We start from the raw sequence: 21,936 nt of genomic DNA, 5'->3' as shown, positions 1-21,936 counted from the left end.
CAATTTACATTCATGCATGAAGAAAATAAGGTTGAATCCCAGGACAGAGCTCTAAAAGAATGCATCGACTTCAGAAAACGTGAAGAATGGAAAAGCACATTTCTGGGAAGAAAGTGGAAAATAACACAGGTAAGACAAATAAAATTATCCTAACTGTCCTATCCTATCCTAAATTATCAAACTGTTTGGTGACGGGTTTTATTCAAAAGAAGTTATTTTAGGAAAAATATTATTCCAATTATTGCACTTAAGACTGATAGCACATGCAGCTCAAATAACAAAAAAAAGTGTAATATAGCTACACTGGGAGAAACCATAGACTGTAAAAAATAGGGAGAAACAAGCAAGTGACGATCAAGTACACCTAAGCGAGTGACGTCATTCCTTATGTTACGCAACATATCCATGGCAACGCTCAGCTGCGTAGTGTTGTAAAGTTTTTCTTTCTTCAAAGCAGAGACCAGGAGACAGTCGGGATCACGGTCAACAGAAGTTGTTCTTTATTGAGAACTCCAATGTACGCGGCTGTAGAAACTTCCAACATAATCTAACTCTAATACAGTATGCATTGTAGTTATATACATTCCAAGGGGGAGGGATTACATAGAGGTGGAGACTCTGAACAAAGCATGCAAATGAAGTAGGAACACACCCTACTCTGAGTCCAATTGAATCAGCATAACTATTCACATGCTGATACTGGCCAGGAGCTCCAATTCCAAGAGCCATCCCAGAGCCGTTAAAGACAAAAGGTGAAAGTCAATCAACCAAACGATTCAACGTCTGGACTGTGGCTCTTGCTCCAAGGGCCATTAAAGACAATAGGTTAGCGTCTCTGTGATCTGACTCATTTAACTTACAAAGGAAAAACAGGTCAGGCAGGAATATCTTGCTGTAAACTCAATAATCACTTTCTCAGTTTATATACTATCTAAATTAAAACCTCAAATGCTAAAATCAGTATTCTTCACCGTGATGTTATGTAAGGAAGCATATCTGAAAACATATTCTTAAATTTTAACCCTTCAGTAGTGACAGTTGACGGTTCTCCTCAGACGCAGCCTTGTGTTTTCTCTTTCGTATGTCTAAAAGGTATTTTTAATTTTTAGATTAGTATACATTTGTTACCGTAACCACTGTCCATCTTTAAATTATATGAAAATGTTACCTTTTAAAGCGTTTGCTGAAGTTGTCCGCCGTGTACCGCTGCTAACCGTTATGCTAATACTACGAAGCTAACGTTATCTGTTAAGATGAGATGAGCGACTTTATATTTCACATGGATATATTATATCTAAAATCATAACACTACTGAATGTGTTCATTTTGTTGTTTTAGGTAGAAAGCCAAGGGGAAGAATTCCCATCGGACTAACCCCACAGCTGCCAGCGCGTTTGAAGACACATAACAGTTACACACACACACACGGAAAGGACACAACACCTTTACAATTGTTCAAATAAAATACATTTACTTTGTTCCTTACAACGTGTCTGTTTTCTTTGGTTAGCCAGAAGTAGAATAAAATAAAATGATATTCAGGGGACTAAACACGAAAGTCCCCTAAACGTTCCGAATGGCCGCTGGTGGTCCTGTGAATGTTCTCTTGAACGCCGGAGGACGTCTTTGCGAACGTCCGCGGGACATCAAGCGGACTCCACATGGGGACGTTCGGTGGGACGTTCTCACAGGCCATTTAGGGGACGTTCTGGGGACCTTTTTTTGTTAGCTGGGTAACAAGAGGAAGAAGAATCGCATGTCCGGATCGCATTCATACTTAACAAGATCTGGATATGTACAGTAGTACCTACTCTTTTAGCGCTCGTTCAGTAAATACTTGTTGAAATGAAGTCCCTCCTCAATGAGTATGCGGTTTGGGACGCAGCCCAAGAGTCCATGTGGTGTGTGTGTGACAGTGTGAAACTGTGTGAAAGAAGTAACAGATTTATAAGATAAAACTCCTTCAATTCAATTCAATTCACATTTATTTGTACAGCGTTTTTCACAATACACATCATTTCAAAGCAGCTTTACAGAAAATGCATGAGTCCATATTACAATTTACAGTGATCTGATATCAGAGGAGACTGAGTCCTGACTCTGTGTGTGTGTGTGTTGATATCAGAGGAAACTGTCTAAGTTATGCATTTCAGAAATGTACAAATTCAAAATCACAGTTTGCTAAAAATGTATGTAGATACAATGATATCATTGAAGTAATTAATACTTGTTTATTAACAAATGATTATGAGATTTAGAAAATTGTAGCATTGGTGCGTGTTGATTCACTTTTACAGTGTTTTGACCAACATTAATGAAGGAAAACAACACATTGTCAGATGTTGAACTTCACAATAAGAGACAGTCCTGATTCTCTCTCTCTCTCTCTCTCTCTCTCTCTCTCTCTCTCTCTCTCTCTCTCTCTCTCTGTGTGTGTGTGTGTGATGAACTGAGAACAGAACTGAACAGAAGCAGGAGTGTAAATAAATACACAGAACAATAATGACAGCCCTGACAACAACTATAATAATAACATGATAAATGCTGTAAATCACATGACAACTACATACATGACTGAAATAAACACACATACACACACACACACACACACACACACACACACACACACAAACGTGTATGAATATGTCTTAATTCCCTCGACTTTAACTTTCTGTTTCTGTATTTCTTTCATTGTTGCTTCTAACTTTAACATCTTTGTCTTCTGACATCATCTTTAAATGTTTCTGTTTTATGATTTATTTATTGAACAGAAACAAACGATCAGAAAAGTAAAAATAAAAATAAAACAAAGATAATAATAAAAAGATAAAGATCAATCCAGAACACCCCACTAACAGGTTTAGTACAGTACACAATATATTACAGCAGAAGCGTCTTTAATAATACAGTCATAACCCAAAGCAGAGGAATCATGTTCTGAACAGATCCGAGAAGTTCAGATAAAACATCTCTGAATGTCTTAAACTGAGTTTAGAGTTGAAAGGTTAGTTTTGCTCGTATCATCCAGACATGTTTCAGTGAGTCTCATTGTGTCTCATATTTCCTCTCTCTTCTCTGTGTATCATTGTGCGTTTCTCTTTATTTCACTGACAGAAGTTCAGCTGTGTTATTAATATAATGATGAGACAATAAGAGACTCTAGAACAGGGGTCTCCAACACGTCGCTCGCGAGCTACCAGTAGCTCGTGGCCTGATTGAAGGTAGCTCGCCAAGCGCCGTTCACATATAGCGTCTTTTGCGCACTCAAGTTCGTTATTTCAAATAATTGAAGCGACACGCTCATGTTTTCCAGGCGCAGTGAGTCAACATGAAGGATGGGAGTGCACCCAAACATTACGGGTGTTTTTTTTTCTCCGTAAATAAATCTTGTAGCAGAGCTAAAGCAAGCGTTTCTCGGTGGTGGAAATCCATTAGCTATTAAAACTTCTTTGTCGTTGTGGAGAGCGCAGTGCTTGGTTGCATAGCAACGACAGACGCCACGGGAAAATCGGACCGAATTTTACTATTAATAATAAAAGATAAGCTATGTGCATTGTAAATGTCAGTAATTTATCTTTTTTGACTCATTCTTTTTATAAAACTGATATATGCGAGGTTTATCTTTTTATAAAAAGTAAACTTTTTTTGTCAAAACGTTATTTGAACTTGTAAGTTAGCCTATGTAACGTTAGATAACATGTTGCAAGACACTCCTTTAAAATCTGGACATCATTTTTAATGTTATTATTTTAATGTTTATGTAAACAAAAAGTGCATATTGATGCTAAGTTTATTTGTTATTTGCTGGTTTTCGACATAAAACTTGGTGAATTGATTTTATTGTGTAATATTAGTACTTTTTGAACAGGATTCTGTGATAACTGTGATCATTTTGGTCACTATAATCATGAAATGAAATTTTTATGCCATTTCATCTCTAGTTATCATGCATTGTAAAATCAACTATAATTATGTGTTTTACAGTATAATATGCAAAGTACAATTTTCGATAATTTTTTTTTTTATCTCTGATTCTGTTCTTTTCTCTGACAAATTAAGGGTGACATAGCCTAGGCCTGCAAAAACTATTTTAGGTCTAAAATAGTTTGGATAGTTGTTAATATGAGAGTTATGAGACATTATTTAAGAGATTTAAGTATTGTATTACATGAGTAGCTCTCAGCCACTTTCATTTTTAAAAAGTAGCTCTCAAATGAAAAAAGGTTGGAGACCCCTGCTCTAGAACATCTCACTGTCACTGATTTATCATGCAGCTCAAAGCATTATGGGTAGAATCTCTCATCAGTCTATTCTCATTCATCAACACAGTTTCACTGATGATTTATAATAATATACTCCAAACCCAGGATAGAGTGTGTGTGTGAATGTGGTCTGGACTGTGTGTATGAGGCTCAGTGTGTCAGAGACGCTGTAGAAGGACAGAGTTCCTGCACTGTGATCCACATACACTCCTGTTCTCCTGATGATGGGCTGTACAGGGAGTTTAGTCTCTCTGTTATTGTGTTTGAATGAGTAACTGGAGGAAGTGCAGATCAAACTCCAGGACTGATCATTACATCCAAACCGACACTCTTCACCATTTCCCTTCCTGCTGATGCTCTTATATGACACTGATATACACACACTCCCACTCCACTCAATCTCCCAGTAACAGCGTCCACACACACTCTCTCTACACAACACCTGATACACATCATCAAATCTGTCTGGATGATCAGGATATGGGTGAAGCTGTGTATCAGTGAATGTAATCACTCTGTTCTCCTCAGACAGACGGAGGTCTTTATTCACTGTGTTCGGATCCAGAGTGAACTGATGAAAATCTGATGGAGAGAAAACACATCAGTGAATTACAGAAACTCTCTATCTTGAGTCTTCATTTCAGATCTGACTAGTTCATTTAGGATTGTAAGCAACCAATTATAATAAAGCACTAAAGAAATATTATTCTGTAACAGCTTTTGTCCTGAATGAGGTTCTGACTGAAATCGCCATGGTTACCAAAACAGAAAAGATAGGATTCTTATGTTCAAATATTTCTGTAATCAGGAATAGGCTCTATGCACGCGTACTTCCACGTTTGACGCAAGGCTGCTCTTCCATTTCCGGTTGGAGAGGTTTGAAGCGGAGGAAAACGCGATTATGGCAGAGTCGTCGAATTTTACTCGGTGTTTGCTGGAGTTTTTACAATCAATTTACAAGAAAATTTACAATCAATGATGTGCGAAGAATTGTAAGGATGTGCAGTACAACGCCACAGAGCAAACTTGAGAAAAGTTTCAAGTTTTATGTGTCTTCTTATCTCTGCAATTATGAATGTAAATTCAGCTAGCCTGAACTGCCTGAACTGAACTGCTATTTTTTTTTTTACGATCCGTCCAGCAGCAGGCTAATCACGTTAGTATAAATGTTTGACATTTAATGTGTTTGTAATTTTGTCTGAAAGATCAGGTAAAATCAGGGCCACAAATGAGATCTCAGTGAAAGCTCACTGCTACCGCTCTATGAGGAAAGCAGAGACTCCACACCAACTGAGAGTAGGAGCAGTAGCTTAAAAGTGACGTTCAAAGTTCTACAAAAAAAAAATGCATTTTTTTAAATAAAACAACTATAAGAGAAAACAAGAGTTGGAGCTGATAGTCATACTTGTTTATAATAATAATTTACTCATATGAATCATTTTGAATACACCATAAGAAAGTTATTGAGGGCAAAAATCTGAATATATGAATATGAAACTAACTTCACCGCAGTTGCAGATACAGAGTAGTAGAGTGTGCAGGCTTTCTAGGCAAGGCAAGGCAAGGCAAGTTTATTTATATAGCACATTTCATACACAATGGCAATTCAAAGTGCTTTTCATAGAAGAAATTAAAATAATAAAAGAAATAAGAATAATTAAAACAGTTTAGAAAAATAAAATAAAATACAGTACAAACAGTCGGACGAATATTGGCACAGTACTCATTCAGTAAATGCAAAGCTAAACAGAAGTGTTTTGAGTCTGGATTTGAAAGTGACTACTGTAGGAGCACGTCTGATCTCCTCTGGAAGCTGGTTCCAGCTGCGGCTGGCATAATAGCTAAAAGCGGACTCGCCATGCTTAGAGTGAACCCTTGGTATTTCTAGCTGATATGATCCTAGTGATCTGAGTGATCTGTTGGGTTTATATTCAGTGAGCATATCTGCAATGTATTGAGGTCCTAGGCCATTGAATGATTTATATACCAGTAATAATACTTTAAAATCAATCCTAAATTTAACTGGGAGCCAGTGTAAAGACCTGAGGACTGGTGTGATATGTTCATATTTTCTGGTTCTGCTCAGAATCCTGGCGGCAGCATTCTGTATGAGCTGCAACTGTCTTATGGTCTTTTTGGGAAGGCCAGTGAGGAGTCCATTACAATAATCCACCCTGCTGGTGATGAAAGCATGAACAAGTTTCTCTAAGTCTTGACTGGAAACAAAGCATCTAATTCTTGCAATATTTTTCAGATGATAGTATGCTGATTTAGTTATTGCTTTGACATGACTACTGAAACTAAGGTCTGACTCTAGGGACACACCGAGATTCCTGACTTGATTTTTAGTTGTTTGACCCCTAGAGTGAAGGTATGCGTTCACCTTGAGAACTTCATCTTTGTTTCCAAACGCAATGACTTCAGTTTTGTCTTTGTTTAACTGAAGAAAGTTTTGACACATCCAACTGTTGACTTCGTCAATGCATTGGCACAGGGAGTCAATGGGGCTGTAATCGTTAGGCGATAGGGCTAAGTAGATCTGTGTGTCGTCTGCATAGCTGTGGTAAGCAATTTGGTTCTTTCTCATTATTTGGCTCATTGGGAGCATATACAGGTTGAACAGGAGTGGTGCAAGAATTGAGCCTTGAGGTACTCCGCATGTCATGGATGTCCACTCAGACTTATGATCTCCTATACTCACATAATAACCTCTCCCATCTAAGTATGACCTGAACCATTTTAGGACTATCCCAGAAAGCTGAGGCTATCCCACTGAGGTTGAGTAGTACTAGCACTGACAATTTGCCTGAATCAGTATTTAAGCGAATATCATTTATTATCTTTATGAGCGCTGTCTCTGTGCTGTGGTGCGGTCGGAAACCAGATTGAAAATTGTCAAAGTATCCATTCGAGCTTAAGAATTTGTTCAGCTGATTGAAGACAACTTTTTCAATGATCTTGCCTATAAAAGGAAGATTTGAGATCGGTCTATAGTTGCTTAATATGGTCTTATCCAGATTGCTCTTTTTCAGGAGGGGCTTGACAACTGCAGTTTTCAGGGAGTATGGAAAACTCCCAGAGCGAAGTGAGACATTTACCACTTCTAGGAGATCTGCTTCTAAACTGTTTAACACACTTTTGAAAAATGATGTGGGAAGTGTGTCAAGAGCGCAGGTTGATGTTTTAAGGTGCTGTACAGTTTCTTCCAAAATTTTGCCATCAATTTCTTTGAAATCAGACATAGTAACTACTTTCTCAGGTGGTTTGATCTGTCTGACCTCAGTGCAACTCAAGGGTGTGCTGATCACCTTTCTGATATTACTGATTTTCTCAGAGAAGAAAGAAGCAAACTCACTACACTTGTTCTCTGAGAGCATTTCACTGGGAATCTGGCTTGGAGGGTTTGTCAGTCTCTCTACAGTAGCAAAAAGAGTGCGTGTGTTGTTTAAATTGCTGTTTATAATATTTGAGAAGAAAGTCTGTCTAGCTTTGCCTAGTTCCATATTGAAAGCATGAAGGCTGTCTTTGTAGATGTTATAATGGACTACAAGTTTAGTCTTCCGCCACATGCGCTCTGCTTTTCTGCATTGTCTTTTCATATTTTGCACTGCTGTTGAGTTTCTCCAAGGTGCTTTTTGTCTGCCACTCTTCTTCCTGACTTTGACAGGAGCAATATCATCAATTATACCTTTAACTTTTGAGTTAAAAGAATCAAGGAGAAAATCAACAGAGTCTGCAGATATGCTTGGTGTTAAGGATATAGCCTTCATAAATAGTACACTAGTGTTCTCATTTAAGCATCTCTTCTTGACAGACACAGATCTAGCTTCAGTGGCAGGAGAGATCAATATATCAAAGAAAATACAGAAATGATCAGACAGTGCTACATCCTTAATAACAATCAATGAAATGTTTAGACCCTTACTGATAAGTAAATCTAGAGTGTGTCCATGATTGTGTGTGGGTCCATGTACATGCTGAGTCAGATCAAAAGTTTTTAAAACAGTTTTGATTTCTTTAGCCATATTGTTTTCTGCATTATCTATGTGAATGTTAAAATCTCCTGCAATGGCAAAACAGTCAAACTCTGAGGTAATTGCTGATAACAGTTCTGTCAAGTCCTCAGCAAAGGCTGGAGAGTATTTTGGAGGCCTGTAAATAATGATAAGTAAAATGCGTGGAGCACCTTTCAACACAATACCCAGATATTCGAAAGAAGGGTAATTCCCAAATGATATTTGCTTACATTGATAGATATCTTTAAAAAGAGCAGCTAGACCCCCACCTCTCTTAACAGCTCTGCAGACACTCATAAAAGTAAAGTTAGGAGGGGCTGTTTCATTGAGGATTGTTGCACTGCAGCTGTCTTCTAGCCAGGTTTCATTTAGAAGCATAAAATCCAGGTTGTTTGTGGTTATTAAATCGTTGACTAGAAGTGATTTATTTTTAAGTGAACGAATGTTTAAAAGTGCTAACTTAACAGTCTTACTTTTTGTCCCCACATCAATCTTACTTTGACGTGTAATAGGCACCAGATTAGTTAGGTTTGCTGCACGGCTATTGAAGGCCTTAGACTTTCTATCTTGTAATAGAACAGCAATAGAGAAAGATACAGGCACACTGGGTTCCCGCTTGTTCTGTAAACATTTGAGAAAGTTACTGTTATCAGAGCGGGGACCCAAAACACATCACTGAGAGCTGGTATCAGTTGTTTTTGGTTCACCTCGAGCAGATGGAGGAGGGTGTGGGCCCTGGCGTTGTGGCAGAGGCCGAAGAGCTCTCACAGGAGGGGGAGGGCGAGCTGGGCCCGCAGGCTTTGGTGCGGGTGGTAATGGTGCCTGTCGTTTTTTGGTTGGTATCTGGGGGCTTGCAGCAAAAGAGTGGGATAGTCTGGTTCCAGCATACACCAGTTCTTCCATTTTCTGTGAGAAACACAGTAGTGGCGATGCTGGGGAGAGGGATAGCGTGTCTGGTGAAAGGGGCTGTTGCTCTGGTGTTATAGGAGGTTGTGATATGCTGTCCTGGCTTCCCTGGCTGTTTTCCAGGAAGTCGTCCTTGGGTGCTGAATCTTCAAGCAGTTCTGATATGTCTCTCTGTGGGCAGGGCTCAGCTGAGATTGTGTCCGTGAGCAGAGGTTGTTGTGGCGGAGTGGTGTTATCATTGTCCTTGTGTGATATGTCAACCGCATGTCCATTTTGCTGCTGAAGTGAAGTCCCGTGGTCATTCATACTGTGTCCATGTGTGTGTGTGCCGTTCAGATTGAGTGGATTGGCACAAACTGTAGAAGGATGATTGAGGGAGAAGTAGAAATTGTCCTTTAACACTCTTGAACCAAGTTTGTTTGGGTGATGGCCATCCCGATGAAAAAGTTGTCTCTGACTCCAGAAAAGATTGAAATTGTCAATGAAGTTTACTCCTTTTATATTGCAGGTTTTTTGCAGCCATGTATTTAGCCCAAGCAACCGTGAAAACCTGTTTGTTCCTCTTGCTGGGAGTGGTCCACTGATGAATGTTTGAACTTTCAGTCTTTTAAGTGTTTCAAAAAGTTCATTGAAATCCTTCTTAAGGAGTTCTGACTGCTCTTTATGAATATCATTCTTCCCCACATGTATGATGAGTCGATTTGCAGTCTTATGTTTCATCAGAATGTTCTGAAGTTCCCTGTTTACATCAGAAGTTGTTGCTTGTGGAAGGCAGCACGTAGTTGTATCCCTGCCGCTAATGTTTCTGATTATCGAGTCCCCCACTATCAGAGTCCTGGGCTCGGCTGTGCTCTGAGCTGAGTGCCGCTGTCTGCTCGACCTTGAGCGCCAGTTAGCATCAGTGTTAGCTACTGGCCCATTCAGTCTGTGTTCGATCATATTCATCACATTTGGGGATTCCTCATTTACATTCATTAGTACTTCAAATCTGTTCTCAAGATGTATAGGCGGTGGAAGAAGACCAATGTTTGCAATCCTTGTCAGAGCTGTATCTGGGGTAGAGGATGCTACTGCGGTAATATGTGAGGCTCGTGACAATCTGATGTCTCGAGTGCCTTTGGGTCTAGCTCCCTGTTTGTGCCATCGATTAGTAAGTCGATCGGCTTGTTTCTCTACCTGTCGAGGAGCACTAGTTTCATGGGACTCACCGGTATGCTGAGGGTGTCCATGACGAAGCTCTGTTGTGTGCTCCGTCTGGTTTGGTGGTCCCGTAAGTAACTTTGTTTCGAGAACTGCAATCCTTTGTAAAAGTCTGTGGCAGTTAGTGCAGCAAGTAGATTCTTGAACCTGAAGAGGCATTTTCTCTCTTATCCGTATGAATTTAGGCAGTTGTGTTTTCCTTTCCCGGAATGTAAACTGGTCGGGTAAAAGAATTCTGCGTTTTTGTAGTAATCCAAACTTTGTTGTCTGAGCACTGTGCTGTTTGCTGAAGTTAAAATTAGATGATAAAAGGAAATAAAATATAAAATATAGGAGATAAAATGTAAAAGCGATAGAGCAAAGCGCGGAGCAGTAAGCAAGAGCGTCCGAACAGTAGCTGAGCAGGAAGTCTAGTTAGCATCAGTTTCTAGTTAGTCTATAACTGTGTGAAAGTCTCACTAATGACACTGATTTGCGATGCGGATGGATAAGAGCGCTCTCTTCCTGGTTGCGGGGACTCTTATTTTGACGGAACGCAGCTCATTCGGTGGAGTGCTTCAGAGTGCGCGCGCGCCGCGATCCAGTCTTGCATCAGCCGTCATCTTCAGTGAGAACGAGCCGTGAAATTCCCTGACTAAATGCAGTTTTGATCTTCATTATGTTCCTTTGAGTGTTTAAAGTGGTGTGCGTCCAGAGAGAAAGTGAGTATTGTAAATTTCACTGTTACTCGAGCTGAGTTTATTGTTGTTTGCTGAGATAGAGATGTGGAAAGAGTTATGACACAAAATGGATGCTATGTGAAGTATAGAAGTATTTGAGTTTCCATTCAGTACGGTGTAATTATGTATAATTATTATACATGTAAGCTGTGTATTATGTTTCATGTTCTGCTGTATTCAACGGCAACATTGTGTTGATGTTTTTGGGGAAGCCAGTAGTTTTAATGCCATTTATGTTGTTATGAGTGTGATTGTGATAAGAAAGAAGCATTGTTTGTTAGAGCATATCTTTTATTTGTTTGTTACAGACCACACATTCATATGCTGACACTTCTAAGGACATAAAGCAAAGCCCATTAGGATCTGGCTTCTCCTCTTCACCTGCTTGTATAAATAAATCTGTTGAACTGGATTCCTTCTCCGACTTTGGTGTTCTTACCGGCACACCCGGACCAGCTTCACCTCATTAGCAACAGCTAGCACCTTACAGTCCTTAGCCCCTCAGCTACATTTTGGTCCTTCGAGCCGGATACAAGCTGTTCCGGAACATGCAACAAAACGGTGAAGCATCCTGGGTCCCATCGACTCGACCTAAGAGGCAGCGGAGACCGCCACAGTATCTTGAGGACTATGAGGTTGGTCCAGTGAGACAACAGACACAGGTTTCATCTCGTACAAGTTTGTTACAGCATATGCATGGGCTAGAGGGGTGGAGCTCTCACCATGAGGGAGCGGCTATGATGACGCCCGCTGAAAGAACACATGTCACAAGGTCCCCTCGTCAGGTTCAGTGGGACTCCGATATTAGTGAGCATGATGAAGACTACTCTCCCAGCTATGATACACGTTCAACTGGTCGACGTGCAGAGTGGACAGACACTCCGACACCCTTTGCAGAGGACGTAAATGAGCTGTATGAGATGCGTAGAGAGAACACATCATTATGCCGATCTGAAGAGAACAGGCAGAGCGGCCATGCACAGCTTTGGAGTATTCAAAGGGAAATGCATTCTCCTGTAGCCTCAGTTAGGACACAGCAGGGGGCACGACAAGAATCGTGGCCAGTACCACCCCCTCCTATAAAGGATCACTTTCCGACCCGAAGGGAAGAAGAGGAGTATGACGACTGGCTACCGCCTCCACCATGGCCCTCTGCTGAACCACCGTCAATGCCTCCAGAGGGTGAGGATACACAGATGGTCACAAGGATAGATAGAATGATGAAGGAACTTCAGCTAATCAGAGACAGTGCTGTATCTAACTCAGCAACTAGAAGTAATCTGTCTTCAACCCCTAAGAGACCACCAGCTAGGAAGTTTCATGATACTCAGCCTCTGACTCACTGGTCGCATTTCTACTCACCAGGCATCAGCTCCCCTCCTGTTATGGACTCGGCCAAATCTGGGCCTCTACCTAAACACATACCAGGACCTCATATGAGTCATCGTACCCCCTCTCAAGACATACCATACCAGCCTTTATCAGCTATGGTGAAGGAAAAGGAATACCATGGGCCAACGCCGAAAATTCCCCTCTTCATCCATAGGGACCCCATGGAATTCTCCCGCCTGAAGCTCGCCCTAATGAATCTGTTGCCAAGGGATGCCACTGAGCTCTTCAAATATCAGGTTCTCGTGGACCATCTGAGGTTGGAGGAGGCTTGCCTTATAGCAGACTCATATATCAATTCGCCTATGCCGTACTCAGACACAATGGCCGCATTGAATGAGAAGTTCGGGCAGCCACATCAAGTCGCCTTAAAGAAAATTGCTGCTGTCATGGACTCACCAGAGATAAGGCGGGGTGATACAGCAGCCTTTGAGAAGTTTGCTTTGCATGTTCAGTCGTTAGTGGGCATGTTAAAGACCCTGGGCTCTGCTGGAGAGGTTGAACTGAGATGCGGCTCGCACGTCGCACGGCTGCTCACGAAACTTCCGCCAGAGTTGAGGGCAAATTTCCGACGTCAGATGTTCCATCGACCTGGCTCTACTCATACGCTGCTTGACTTAGCAGAGTGGCTCCAGTATGAGTCGTGGTGTCAAAGTTATGACAACCCATCTGACACTCGAGTCCAAGGGTCACTGAGCCACAAAGCTGAGAAGCGACACAGTAGATCAGCGGCTACCGTGCTACATGGGGCAGAGAGTTCTGGAGGTAGTAAGGCCACAAAGCAAGATGGTCAGAGTTCCTCAGATTTCAAAAGGAGAGGCAAGATAAAGCAGTACTGCCCATATTGTGAGAGTTCAGAACATTTTCTGAATAAGTGCCCAGCCATTCAGAAGCTCACAAGGGAGGAAGTCATAGAGTGGATCAAGGTGAATAAAAGATGCTGGAGATGTGGGAGGTCCCACCAAGCTGCACAGTGCGACCTCAAAAGACTCTGTGACCTGTGCCAAGGAAAGCACTTGAGAGTTCTTCACAGTGTGAACACCCGTCCCGCTGCAGAGCCACCCAAAGCAGAGAGTTGTCTAGTAAATAACGGTACCGAGGTTCTTTACCTGGACCGGCCATCAACTTCCACTCGTGTCCTATTAAAGGTTGTGAGAGTGCTTCTTCGGAACAAGGACCGTACTCTTGACACCTACGCGGTATTGGATGATGGATCGGAACGCACAATGCTCCTTCCAGAAGCTGTTGACCGACTTGGTTTGCAAGGTAGACAAGAGGATCTTGTCCTTCGCACAATACGACAGGATATCCAAACATTGAAGGGATCATCCGTCTCATTCTGCATATCATCCCTTGCATATCCCAGAAGAAGCTTTAAGGTTGCAGAGGCGTTCACTTCACAGCGCCTCAGTCTGGCGGATCATTCATATCCCATCTCCATGTTGAAGAGGAAATATAAGCATCTGGCAGACCTCCCTATTGAACCATTCGAGCATGTCAAGCCACTTGTATTGATAGGAGCTGATCACCCCCATCTGCTCACTCCAGTCGAGCCAGTGAGGTTAGGCCCCCCAGGAGGACCGGCAGCTATCCGTACACGACTGGGTTGGACGCTTCAGGGGCCGACTCACCTCATCCAGTGGATGGCATGCGCACAACAGTGCCTCCTTACCAGTGTTTCACCGCAGACAACAGAGTTGATGAAGAATGTTGAGAAACTCTGGCAGATGGATGTGCTGCCTTTTCAGAGTGACAAGATGGCAGTGAGATCGAAGCAAGACAAGGAGGCAATAGAGCACCTGGAGGTAAAGACAAGGAGGGTAGAGGTTGACGGCATCCTTCGGTATGCTACTCCGTTGCTACGGAAACAGGACATGCCCCTGTTCCAGGCATCTAAAGAGGCGGTTCTACCGAGCTTGAGGAGTACAGAGAAGAGATTGGCTAAGGACCCTCAACGTGCCAGAGCTTACTGTGAGGCAATCAACCAGCTGGTACAATCAGGAGCTGTCAAGAAGTTGGGCCCAGATGAGATCTCAATGACTGGCGAATCATGGTACATACCCCATCACCTAGTTAGCCATAATGGGAAGAATCGGCTTGTTTTCAACTGTTCCTTTCAGTTTCGTGGACTGAATCTGAATGATGCCCTTCTTCCAGGACCGACCTTGAGTGCATCTCTTCTTGGTGTCCTGCTGCGCTTTAGGCAACAAGCAGTTGCAATTAGTGGAGATATCAGGGGTATGTTCCACCAAGTCCAGCTTTTGCCAGAAGACCGGCCACTTCTCAGGTTTGTGTGGAGAGATATGAAGCGAGAGGATCCCCCTGATACCTTCGAATGGCAAGTTCTGTCTTTTGGCACCACCTGCTCACCTTGTTGTGCCACCTTTGCTCTTCAACGGCATGCTAGAGATCACAGTGTTCCAGGGGATGGTGTCAGAGACTCTGTAGAGCGCTGTTTCTACGTTGATAATTGCCTTCAGAGCGTGCCAACTGTAGCTGAAGCCAGAGGATTGGTCGACAAACTCAGAGAGACTCTGGCATCGGGTGGATTTGAGATCCGTCAGTGGGCATGTAACATCCCAAGTGCTATTGGACATCTGCCAAAGGAAGCAAGGTCAGACAGTATGGAGCGCTGGCTCTCACATGATGACACAGGTCTGTCCGAATCAACTCTTGGACTTAGTTGGCATTGGGAATCAGACATCTTGGGGTATAAGAGTCGCCCACTGGACTATGGCATACTGACTATGCGCAACGTGTATAAAGTTCTAGCTCGGCAGTATGACCCTCTGGGTTTCATATTACCTTACACAACCCGCGCCAAGTTGCTTGTCCAAAGCATGTGGGATAAGCACCGTCACTGGGACGACCCCCTCCTCCCTCAGGATCTCCAGTTAGCTTGGAAAGAGTGGGAAGACGAACTCCATCTGTTGCCTCGCATAACCTTACCTCGATCTTATGTTCCAGCTCACGTGGGTCAAACGGTTGTCTCTAGACTGATACACATATTCAGCGATGCGTCAGAGAAAGCCTATGGCTCTGTTTCTTACCTGCGGACCGAGGATGCCCAAGGCCAAGTCTACCTGTCATTCCTGTCAGCGAGATCAAGAGTCGCTCCCCGGCGACGACACTCCATTCCACGTCTAGAGCTCTGCGGTGCCCTAACAGCAGCCCAACTGGCAAAGATGTTGGAAGGGGAGCTGACCTTGAAGATTGATGAGACTATACTTTGGAGTGATTCAACCACGGTACTTACCTGGCTGCAGTCGGAGTCGTGCCGTTTTAAAGTATTTGTGGGCACCCGTGTAGCTGAAATTCAGGAGCTCACAGAACCCAGCGCCTGGCGTTATGTGGACTCCTCACTGAATCCCGCCGATGATGTCATGCGGGGTAAGACTCTTGGGGAGCTCGCCACACCTAATCGCTGGAGCCAAGGGCCCCCTTTCCTCCTTAAGGGACCCAACGAATGGCCATCTCAATTACCTAGGCTGCCTGATTCAGATTTGTCAGAGTACAAGAAGTCAGTTTCCTGCGGTATTGTGACTAACAGTGACTGGCCATGTTCTCTACAAGGTGGCCAACACACTTGGAAGGATCTGGTTGAGGCTACGGTGCGTGAGCTTCACGGGGCGGCTGGACTGGGTAGCGCTGTTACTGCTTCAGATTATCATCAAGCAGAAATGATAATCTACAAGAGAATCCAGCAAGACTGCTTCCCAGAAGAACTGCACCACCTCAAGAAGGGAAAGTCAGTACCAAATAGTAGTCGCCTACTTACCTTGTCCCCAGAGTTAGACCCTAAGGAGGCGATCATACGTGTTGGTGGTAGATTGCGGCGGGCTGAAGCGCTCGATTCTGCTTTTAAACACCCGATCGTCTTGGATCCTAGTCATCCAGCCACCAAGCTCCTTATACAGGACTATGACACTCGTCTCTGTCACCCTGGACCTGAACGGGTATACGCAGAAATGCGTCGCACTTTCTGGATCCTGCGCGGGAGAGAGGCAATTCGTCATATGCAAAATCTCTGTAAGGAGTGTAGAAGATGGAAGGCCAAGCCATCGGTGCCCAAGATGTCAGACTTACCCGTGGCCCGTCTGCGTCTATATAAGCCAGCTTTCTATTCCACGGGTGTGGACTGTTTCGGGCCTTTCCAGGTGAAGTTGGGACGCCGCTCTGAGAAGAGATGGGGCATTATTTACAAATGTCTCACCACAAGAGCGGTGCACCTGGACCTCTTACACAGCTTGGATTCAGACTCGTTTCTAATGAGCCTCAGGAGATTCATTGCCCGTAGAGGTACACCGGCTGAACTCTACTCGGATCAGGGCACAAATTTCAAGGCAGGAGAGAAAGAGCTTCGTGAGACATTTGACGGTCTATCCTCAGAGCTTCAGCAACTTCTAGCGAAGCAGAAGATTGCCTTCCACTTCAACCCCCCGGCAGCACCCCATTTCGGTGGGGCATGGGAGCGAGAGATAAGATCAGTCAAATCTGCTTTGTACACAGTTATAGGAGCACAGCCGGTCTCCGAAGAAGTACTCCGTACCGTCTTGTTGGAAGTCGAGGCGATACTGAACACAAAGCCACTGGGATATACCTCAGCCAATATAGCAGATCTGGATGCAATCACTCCGAACATCCTTTTGATGGGGCGGCTGGATGGTGCTTTGCCCCAGGTGGTATACAACAAGAGTGAAGGCTTGAGCAGAAGAAGATGGAGGCACTGTCAGGTCTTGGCAGACCACTTTTGGTCTAGGTTTATAAGGTACTACTTGCCCTCCCTGCAGCCTCGACAGAAGTGGCATACCACCAATGTGGATCTTGCGGTCAACTCTGTTGTTCTGATGATGGACCCACAGCTTCCCAGGGCTCTTTGGCCAGTCGGCAGAGTGACTAAGGTACATCAGAGCGCTGATGGTCGTGTAAGGTCAGCAGATGTCCGGATCAAGGACAAAGTCTACACCAGACCAGTTGCCCGTCTCATCGCCCTCCCAGCTATCCCAGATTCGTAACGGATTCCATCGTAGTGCCTATGGAAGAGGCTGAGCAGTGAGCCTTTCTCAGGAGCAAATTGCATGCAATTTGGGGGCGGCTGTGTGAAAGTCTCACTAATGACACTGATTTGCGATGCGGATGGATAAGAGCGCTCTCTTCCTGGTTGCGGGGACTCTTATTTTGACGGAACGCAGCTCATTCGGTGGAGTGCTTCAGAGTGCGCGCGCGCCGCGATCCAGTCTTGCATCAGCCGTCATCTTCAGTGAGAACGAGCCGTGAAATTCCCTGACTAAATGCAGTTTTGATCTTCATTATGTTCCTTTGAGTGTTTAAAGTGGTGTGCGTCCAGAGAGAAAGTGAGTATTGTAAATTTCACTGTTACTCGAGCTGAGTTTATTGTTGTTTGCTGAGATAGAGATGTGGAAAGAGTTATGACACAAAATGGATGCTATGTGAAGTATAGAAGTATTTGAGTTTCCATTCAGTACGGTGTAATTATGTATAATTATTATACATGTAAGCTGTGTATTATGTTTCATGTTCTGCTGTATTCAACGGCAACATTGTGTTGATGTTTTTGGGGAAGCCAGTAGTTTTAATGCCATTTATGTTGTTATGAGTGTGATTGTGATAAGAAAGAAGCATTGTTTGTTAGAGCATATCTTTTATTTGTTTGTTACAGACCACACATTCATATGCTGACACTTCTAAGGACATAAAGCAAAGCCCATTAGGATCTGGCTTCTCCTCTTCACCTGCTTGTATAAATAAATCTGTTGAACTGGATTCCTTCTCCGACTTTGGTGTTCTTACCGGCACACCCGGACCAGCTTCACCTCATTAGCAACAGCTAGCACCTTACAGTCCTTAGCCCCTCAGCTACAATAACAGAGGAGTTTATTTTAAAATCTGAAGAATAATGAAAAATGAGAAATGTAGTTTTATCTGATGTGATGGCTGCAGATGCAGAATTCTTTTTCGTGTATTTTTGAAGCTTTGATTGTGTTTACAGTGTGCAAAATAACGTGTTCATATTTCGCGTGTAAAAAAAAAAAAAATTTCACACAATTTACTTGTATTCCGCTGTTTTCACTGTCCTAAAAATGGGCTGATGACTTCCTTGTTCTATGAAGTCCCTCCTTCAGAAATACGTAACGAGTTCTGTTTGTGCCAGCGGTTCCTGTGTTGTGATTCGACAGCAGCTTAGCGCACGTTGCCCGGAAAGGTCACACCTCTTACCATAACGTGGAGATGCATGCGCTCAGTGTAATTGTTAACATGTCTTTAATATTACCCTATCAAAGCCGGAATCAGACCCGGAGAACATTGATGAAGAGGATCGAGTAGACTTGGACTCCGGGATGAAAATAACAGCGTCTCGACGACATGGTGACAAACACACTCTACAAACGCAACTCTTCCTCTTCTCCGTGGGAGTGCAACAAGACCACGCCCCCTTTTTTTGTGTATTCCTGTGGGCGGAGGTTAGTCAAAAAAACTGTTCTAGTGACGTCATAAAGGAATGAAGTAGAGGGATGTAGTCCAAACCGGCCGTTCGATGTTCGATCTCGCTTGCCATTGAACTTTGAGCTTTATAATTTTACAGATATTATTTACACCTGGCAGAAGAGAGGCTTCACGTCCCACTACGGCATTGGTGTGTGAGGTGGTAAGATTACGCGGGAGGAATTTGAAAGCTGAAAGGAGAGTCATGTAGACTGTGCAAAAAATTTCTCAGGGTCAAGTAAGGCCATGGAGCAGGAGGCAGCCAAGAGGATGTGGGCCAGGTCTGTGTCTCAGCATCAGCTGCGCTACACAGAGATGCTGTCAGATGGGGACAGTGCAGCATTCAAGGAGGTGGTTGCGCTCAACCCATACCCTGGACATGAAATTGTCAAGCTTGAGTGCATAAATCACGCTCACAAGCGTATGGGCACAGCACTTAGGAAACTGAGTGCTGAGCGTAAGTTAGGGGGCAAAGGTCAGGGTAAGCTCACTGCCAAGAAATGTAAATCCTTGCAGAATTATTACAGGGGGGCTATTCTAAATAATCAAGGGTCACTGGATCAAATGAAGGCAGAAATATGGGCAGGTCTCCTCCACTCCATGTCTAGTGATAAAAGTCCTACACACACTAGGTGTAATCCATCCTGGTGTTGGTACAGGAGAGCAGAGGAGAATGGAGAAAAGCCAGAGAGCTATAGTCTTCACACAGGAAACTTTTTATCACGGGAGGTGGGTCAGAAGCTCATCCCTGTCTATCACCGGATGTCCAGTGACAGCCTGATCAAGCGCATGCAGCATGGAGGCACTCAGAATGCCAACGAATGCCTCAACTCAGTCATATGGGCCCGATGTCCAAAAACAGTCTTTGTGGGGAAAAGCAGAGTTGAGACTGCAGCCAGTATGGCTATTTCTATATTTAATGAGGGTGCCTCTGCCATGCTGGCTGTAATGGAGAAACTGTGGCTTCAGAGCACAGTTGTAACTGTCAATGCAATGAAGGATGACGACATGGTTAGGATTTCAAAAGCCAATAGTGTCTATTCCGCTAGTGCAAAACGGAGACGTAAAAGTGTAAGCACAGCCAAAAAAGTTAAAAGACACCAGCAGGAGATGGAGGAGGGCCCTACATATGGTGCTGGCATGGATATGTAGACTAAAATGTTAGGCGAAGTGTCAGGTGTAAAGGTTGTGTTCAGGTGTAAAGGTTGTGTTCTGTCAGTTTGAAGTTTGTGATGTAATGGTCTTCAGTTGAAGGCCATGTTTATGTGTTAATCCAAACAAGTTAATTTAGTCTACTATTTGTATTTATAATACAAATTCTTTCTTATACAACAGGTTTAAAGTTTGTTGTCATACCTTGACAGTTTCGACTGCTGACTCTGCAGTCATCTTCAGAAGCGTCACGTGATGTTGCTGTGGGTGTGATATATTTCGTTTTTGTCACACCTGTGTGATGGACTGTTGATGTGTTGTTTTGGATTGTTTTGATCAATGATGGATGAAGCAATAATGAGTTTAGGATGTTATACAGTGTGATACATGGATTTTACTTGGACCTAAAGCATATTTTGTATGTAATTCATGGCTTTCGATGGAAATTAGTAGAATTTTTCCATAAAAAACTTCAAAGGCCGTTTTCTCAAAATGAGTTTTTTTCTCACACTCCTAGTGACGATTTTTCACTTCTGTAGCACCTACATACACCAAACTTTACAGACGTATTCCTAACTATATTGTGAAGGTTTGTTTAGAGGGATTTGTTGATATATCATTATTGGCCTGATTTATATGACATTTTATGCCTAAAAATAGGGCAAAAATCAATTTTTTAAGGCTATTGGCAGTATTTTCTGATTTACAGGGTAACAAAAGGAGATATTCATAATCCCCTCTGAAAATGTCTTTTCATTGAATATATCAACAAAATGCAAAAATAATTTTGAACCTTGTTTTTTTAAATGGTCAGATTCGTCACTTCAAAATATATGCAAATTAGGGCATATTTAATTCGATATAGCCTGATTATCATATTTAAACATAAAATTAAACAGAACTTGCAGTATATTTTTTTCTCCTATTCATGTGAGTAATCAACTGGTAAAGTTTCATGGTGATATCTCTAAGTTAAAATTTTTACCCTGTTCACCTGTAGTGTCTCGCCTTAAGCTCCCTGAAACAGAGGTGTGATTTGTTTTTCTTTTTTACATATCTGACAAAATACCTCTCTATGCACAAGTAACTAAAGAGGCACAGTGCTGAGGAAAGGAGGAAATTAATTGATGTATGATTTTACAAACAAGTCATTTTATTTGGTCTTTTCATGTCATCAAAATGTCATTAAAATTTGTTTCACAATTCTATATTTGTTGACAATTTAATTTCAAATTATGTACAGTGAATAAGGACTCATTCTAAAGTTAAAACCAAAATGATTATTTCATGTGATTATACAGTAGATTGGTGGATTCTGAATCTGTGGGCCAGATCCTTCTGCACCAGACCCAATGACAGATATGTCATAAACAGAAAAAACTCATCAATGGGTTGAAGAGACTGTGAAAAGAAGAAAATATTTTATTACTATTACACAAACACCATAACTGGCACAGAAAGTTTTATTATATTACATACACAGAAAGGCCATCAAGTGGGCATGAGTCGCAAACCTGTGGGACATACATTATTTCAGTAACACTTTATTTTAATGTTCCTAAATTTAGAGATGTTGCATGTATTTATTATAGTAATAACTATAAATTAGGCATAATTACATGCACCTAACCCTACAGTAAGTACATGTAGTTCATTAATATTACTCAGTACTTAAATGCAAAAAATACACTGTATCAGGGACACAATAAAATACAGTGTAACCCATATTTTATTTGATGGTATGTTAAGTGCCCATAGACAGTTTTAAATTGCAGAATTATTAGCATC

At 42.5% G+C, this 21,936-nt stretch overlaps 1 protein-coding gene across 3 annotated transcripts in view; it reads right to left on the bottom strand.

The window, feature by feature from the left end:
* Positions 1-1,965: 1,965 nt before the first annotated feature.
* Positions 1,966-21,936, bottom strand: part of LOC307157319 (NLR family CARD domain-containing protein 3-like) — a 114,116-nt gene continuing 94,145 nt past the window's right edge. For all 3 annotated transcript variants that reach the window (XM_079869188.1, XM_079869189.1, XM_079869187.1), the window contains one exon: positions 1,966-4,844. In XM_079869188.1, coding sequence (XP_079725314.1) covers positions 4,321-4,844 — 524 coding nt within the window. In that variant the 3' untranslated portion in view covers positions 1,966-4,320. The remainder of the gene's footprint in view (positions 4,845-21,936) is intronic.

This window comes from Squalius cephalus, assembly GCF_949319135.1.
Source record: "Squalius cephalus genome assembly, chromosome: 4".
NCBI lineage: Eukaryota > Metazoa > Chordata > Actinopteri > Cypriniformes > Leuciscidae > Squalius > Squalius cephalus.
Note: the sequence above shows the minus strand (reverse complement) of the source record. Positions and strands in the feature narration are given on the sequence as shown.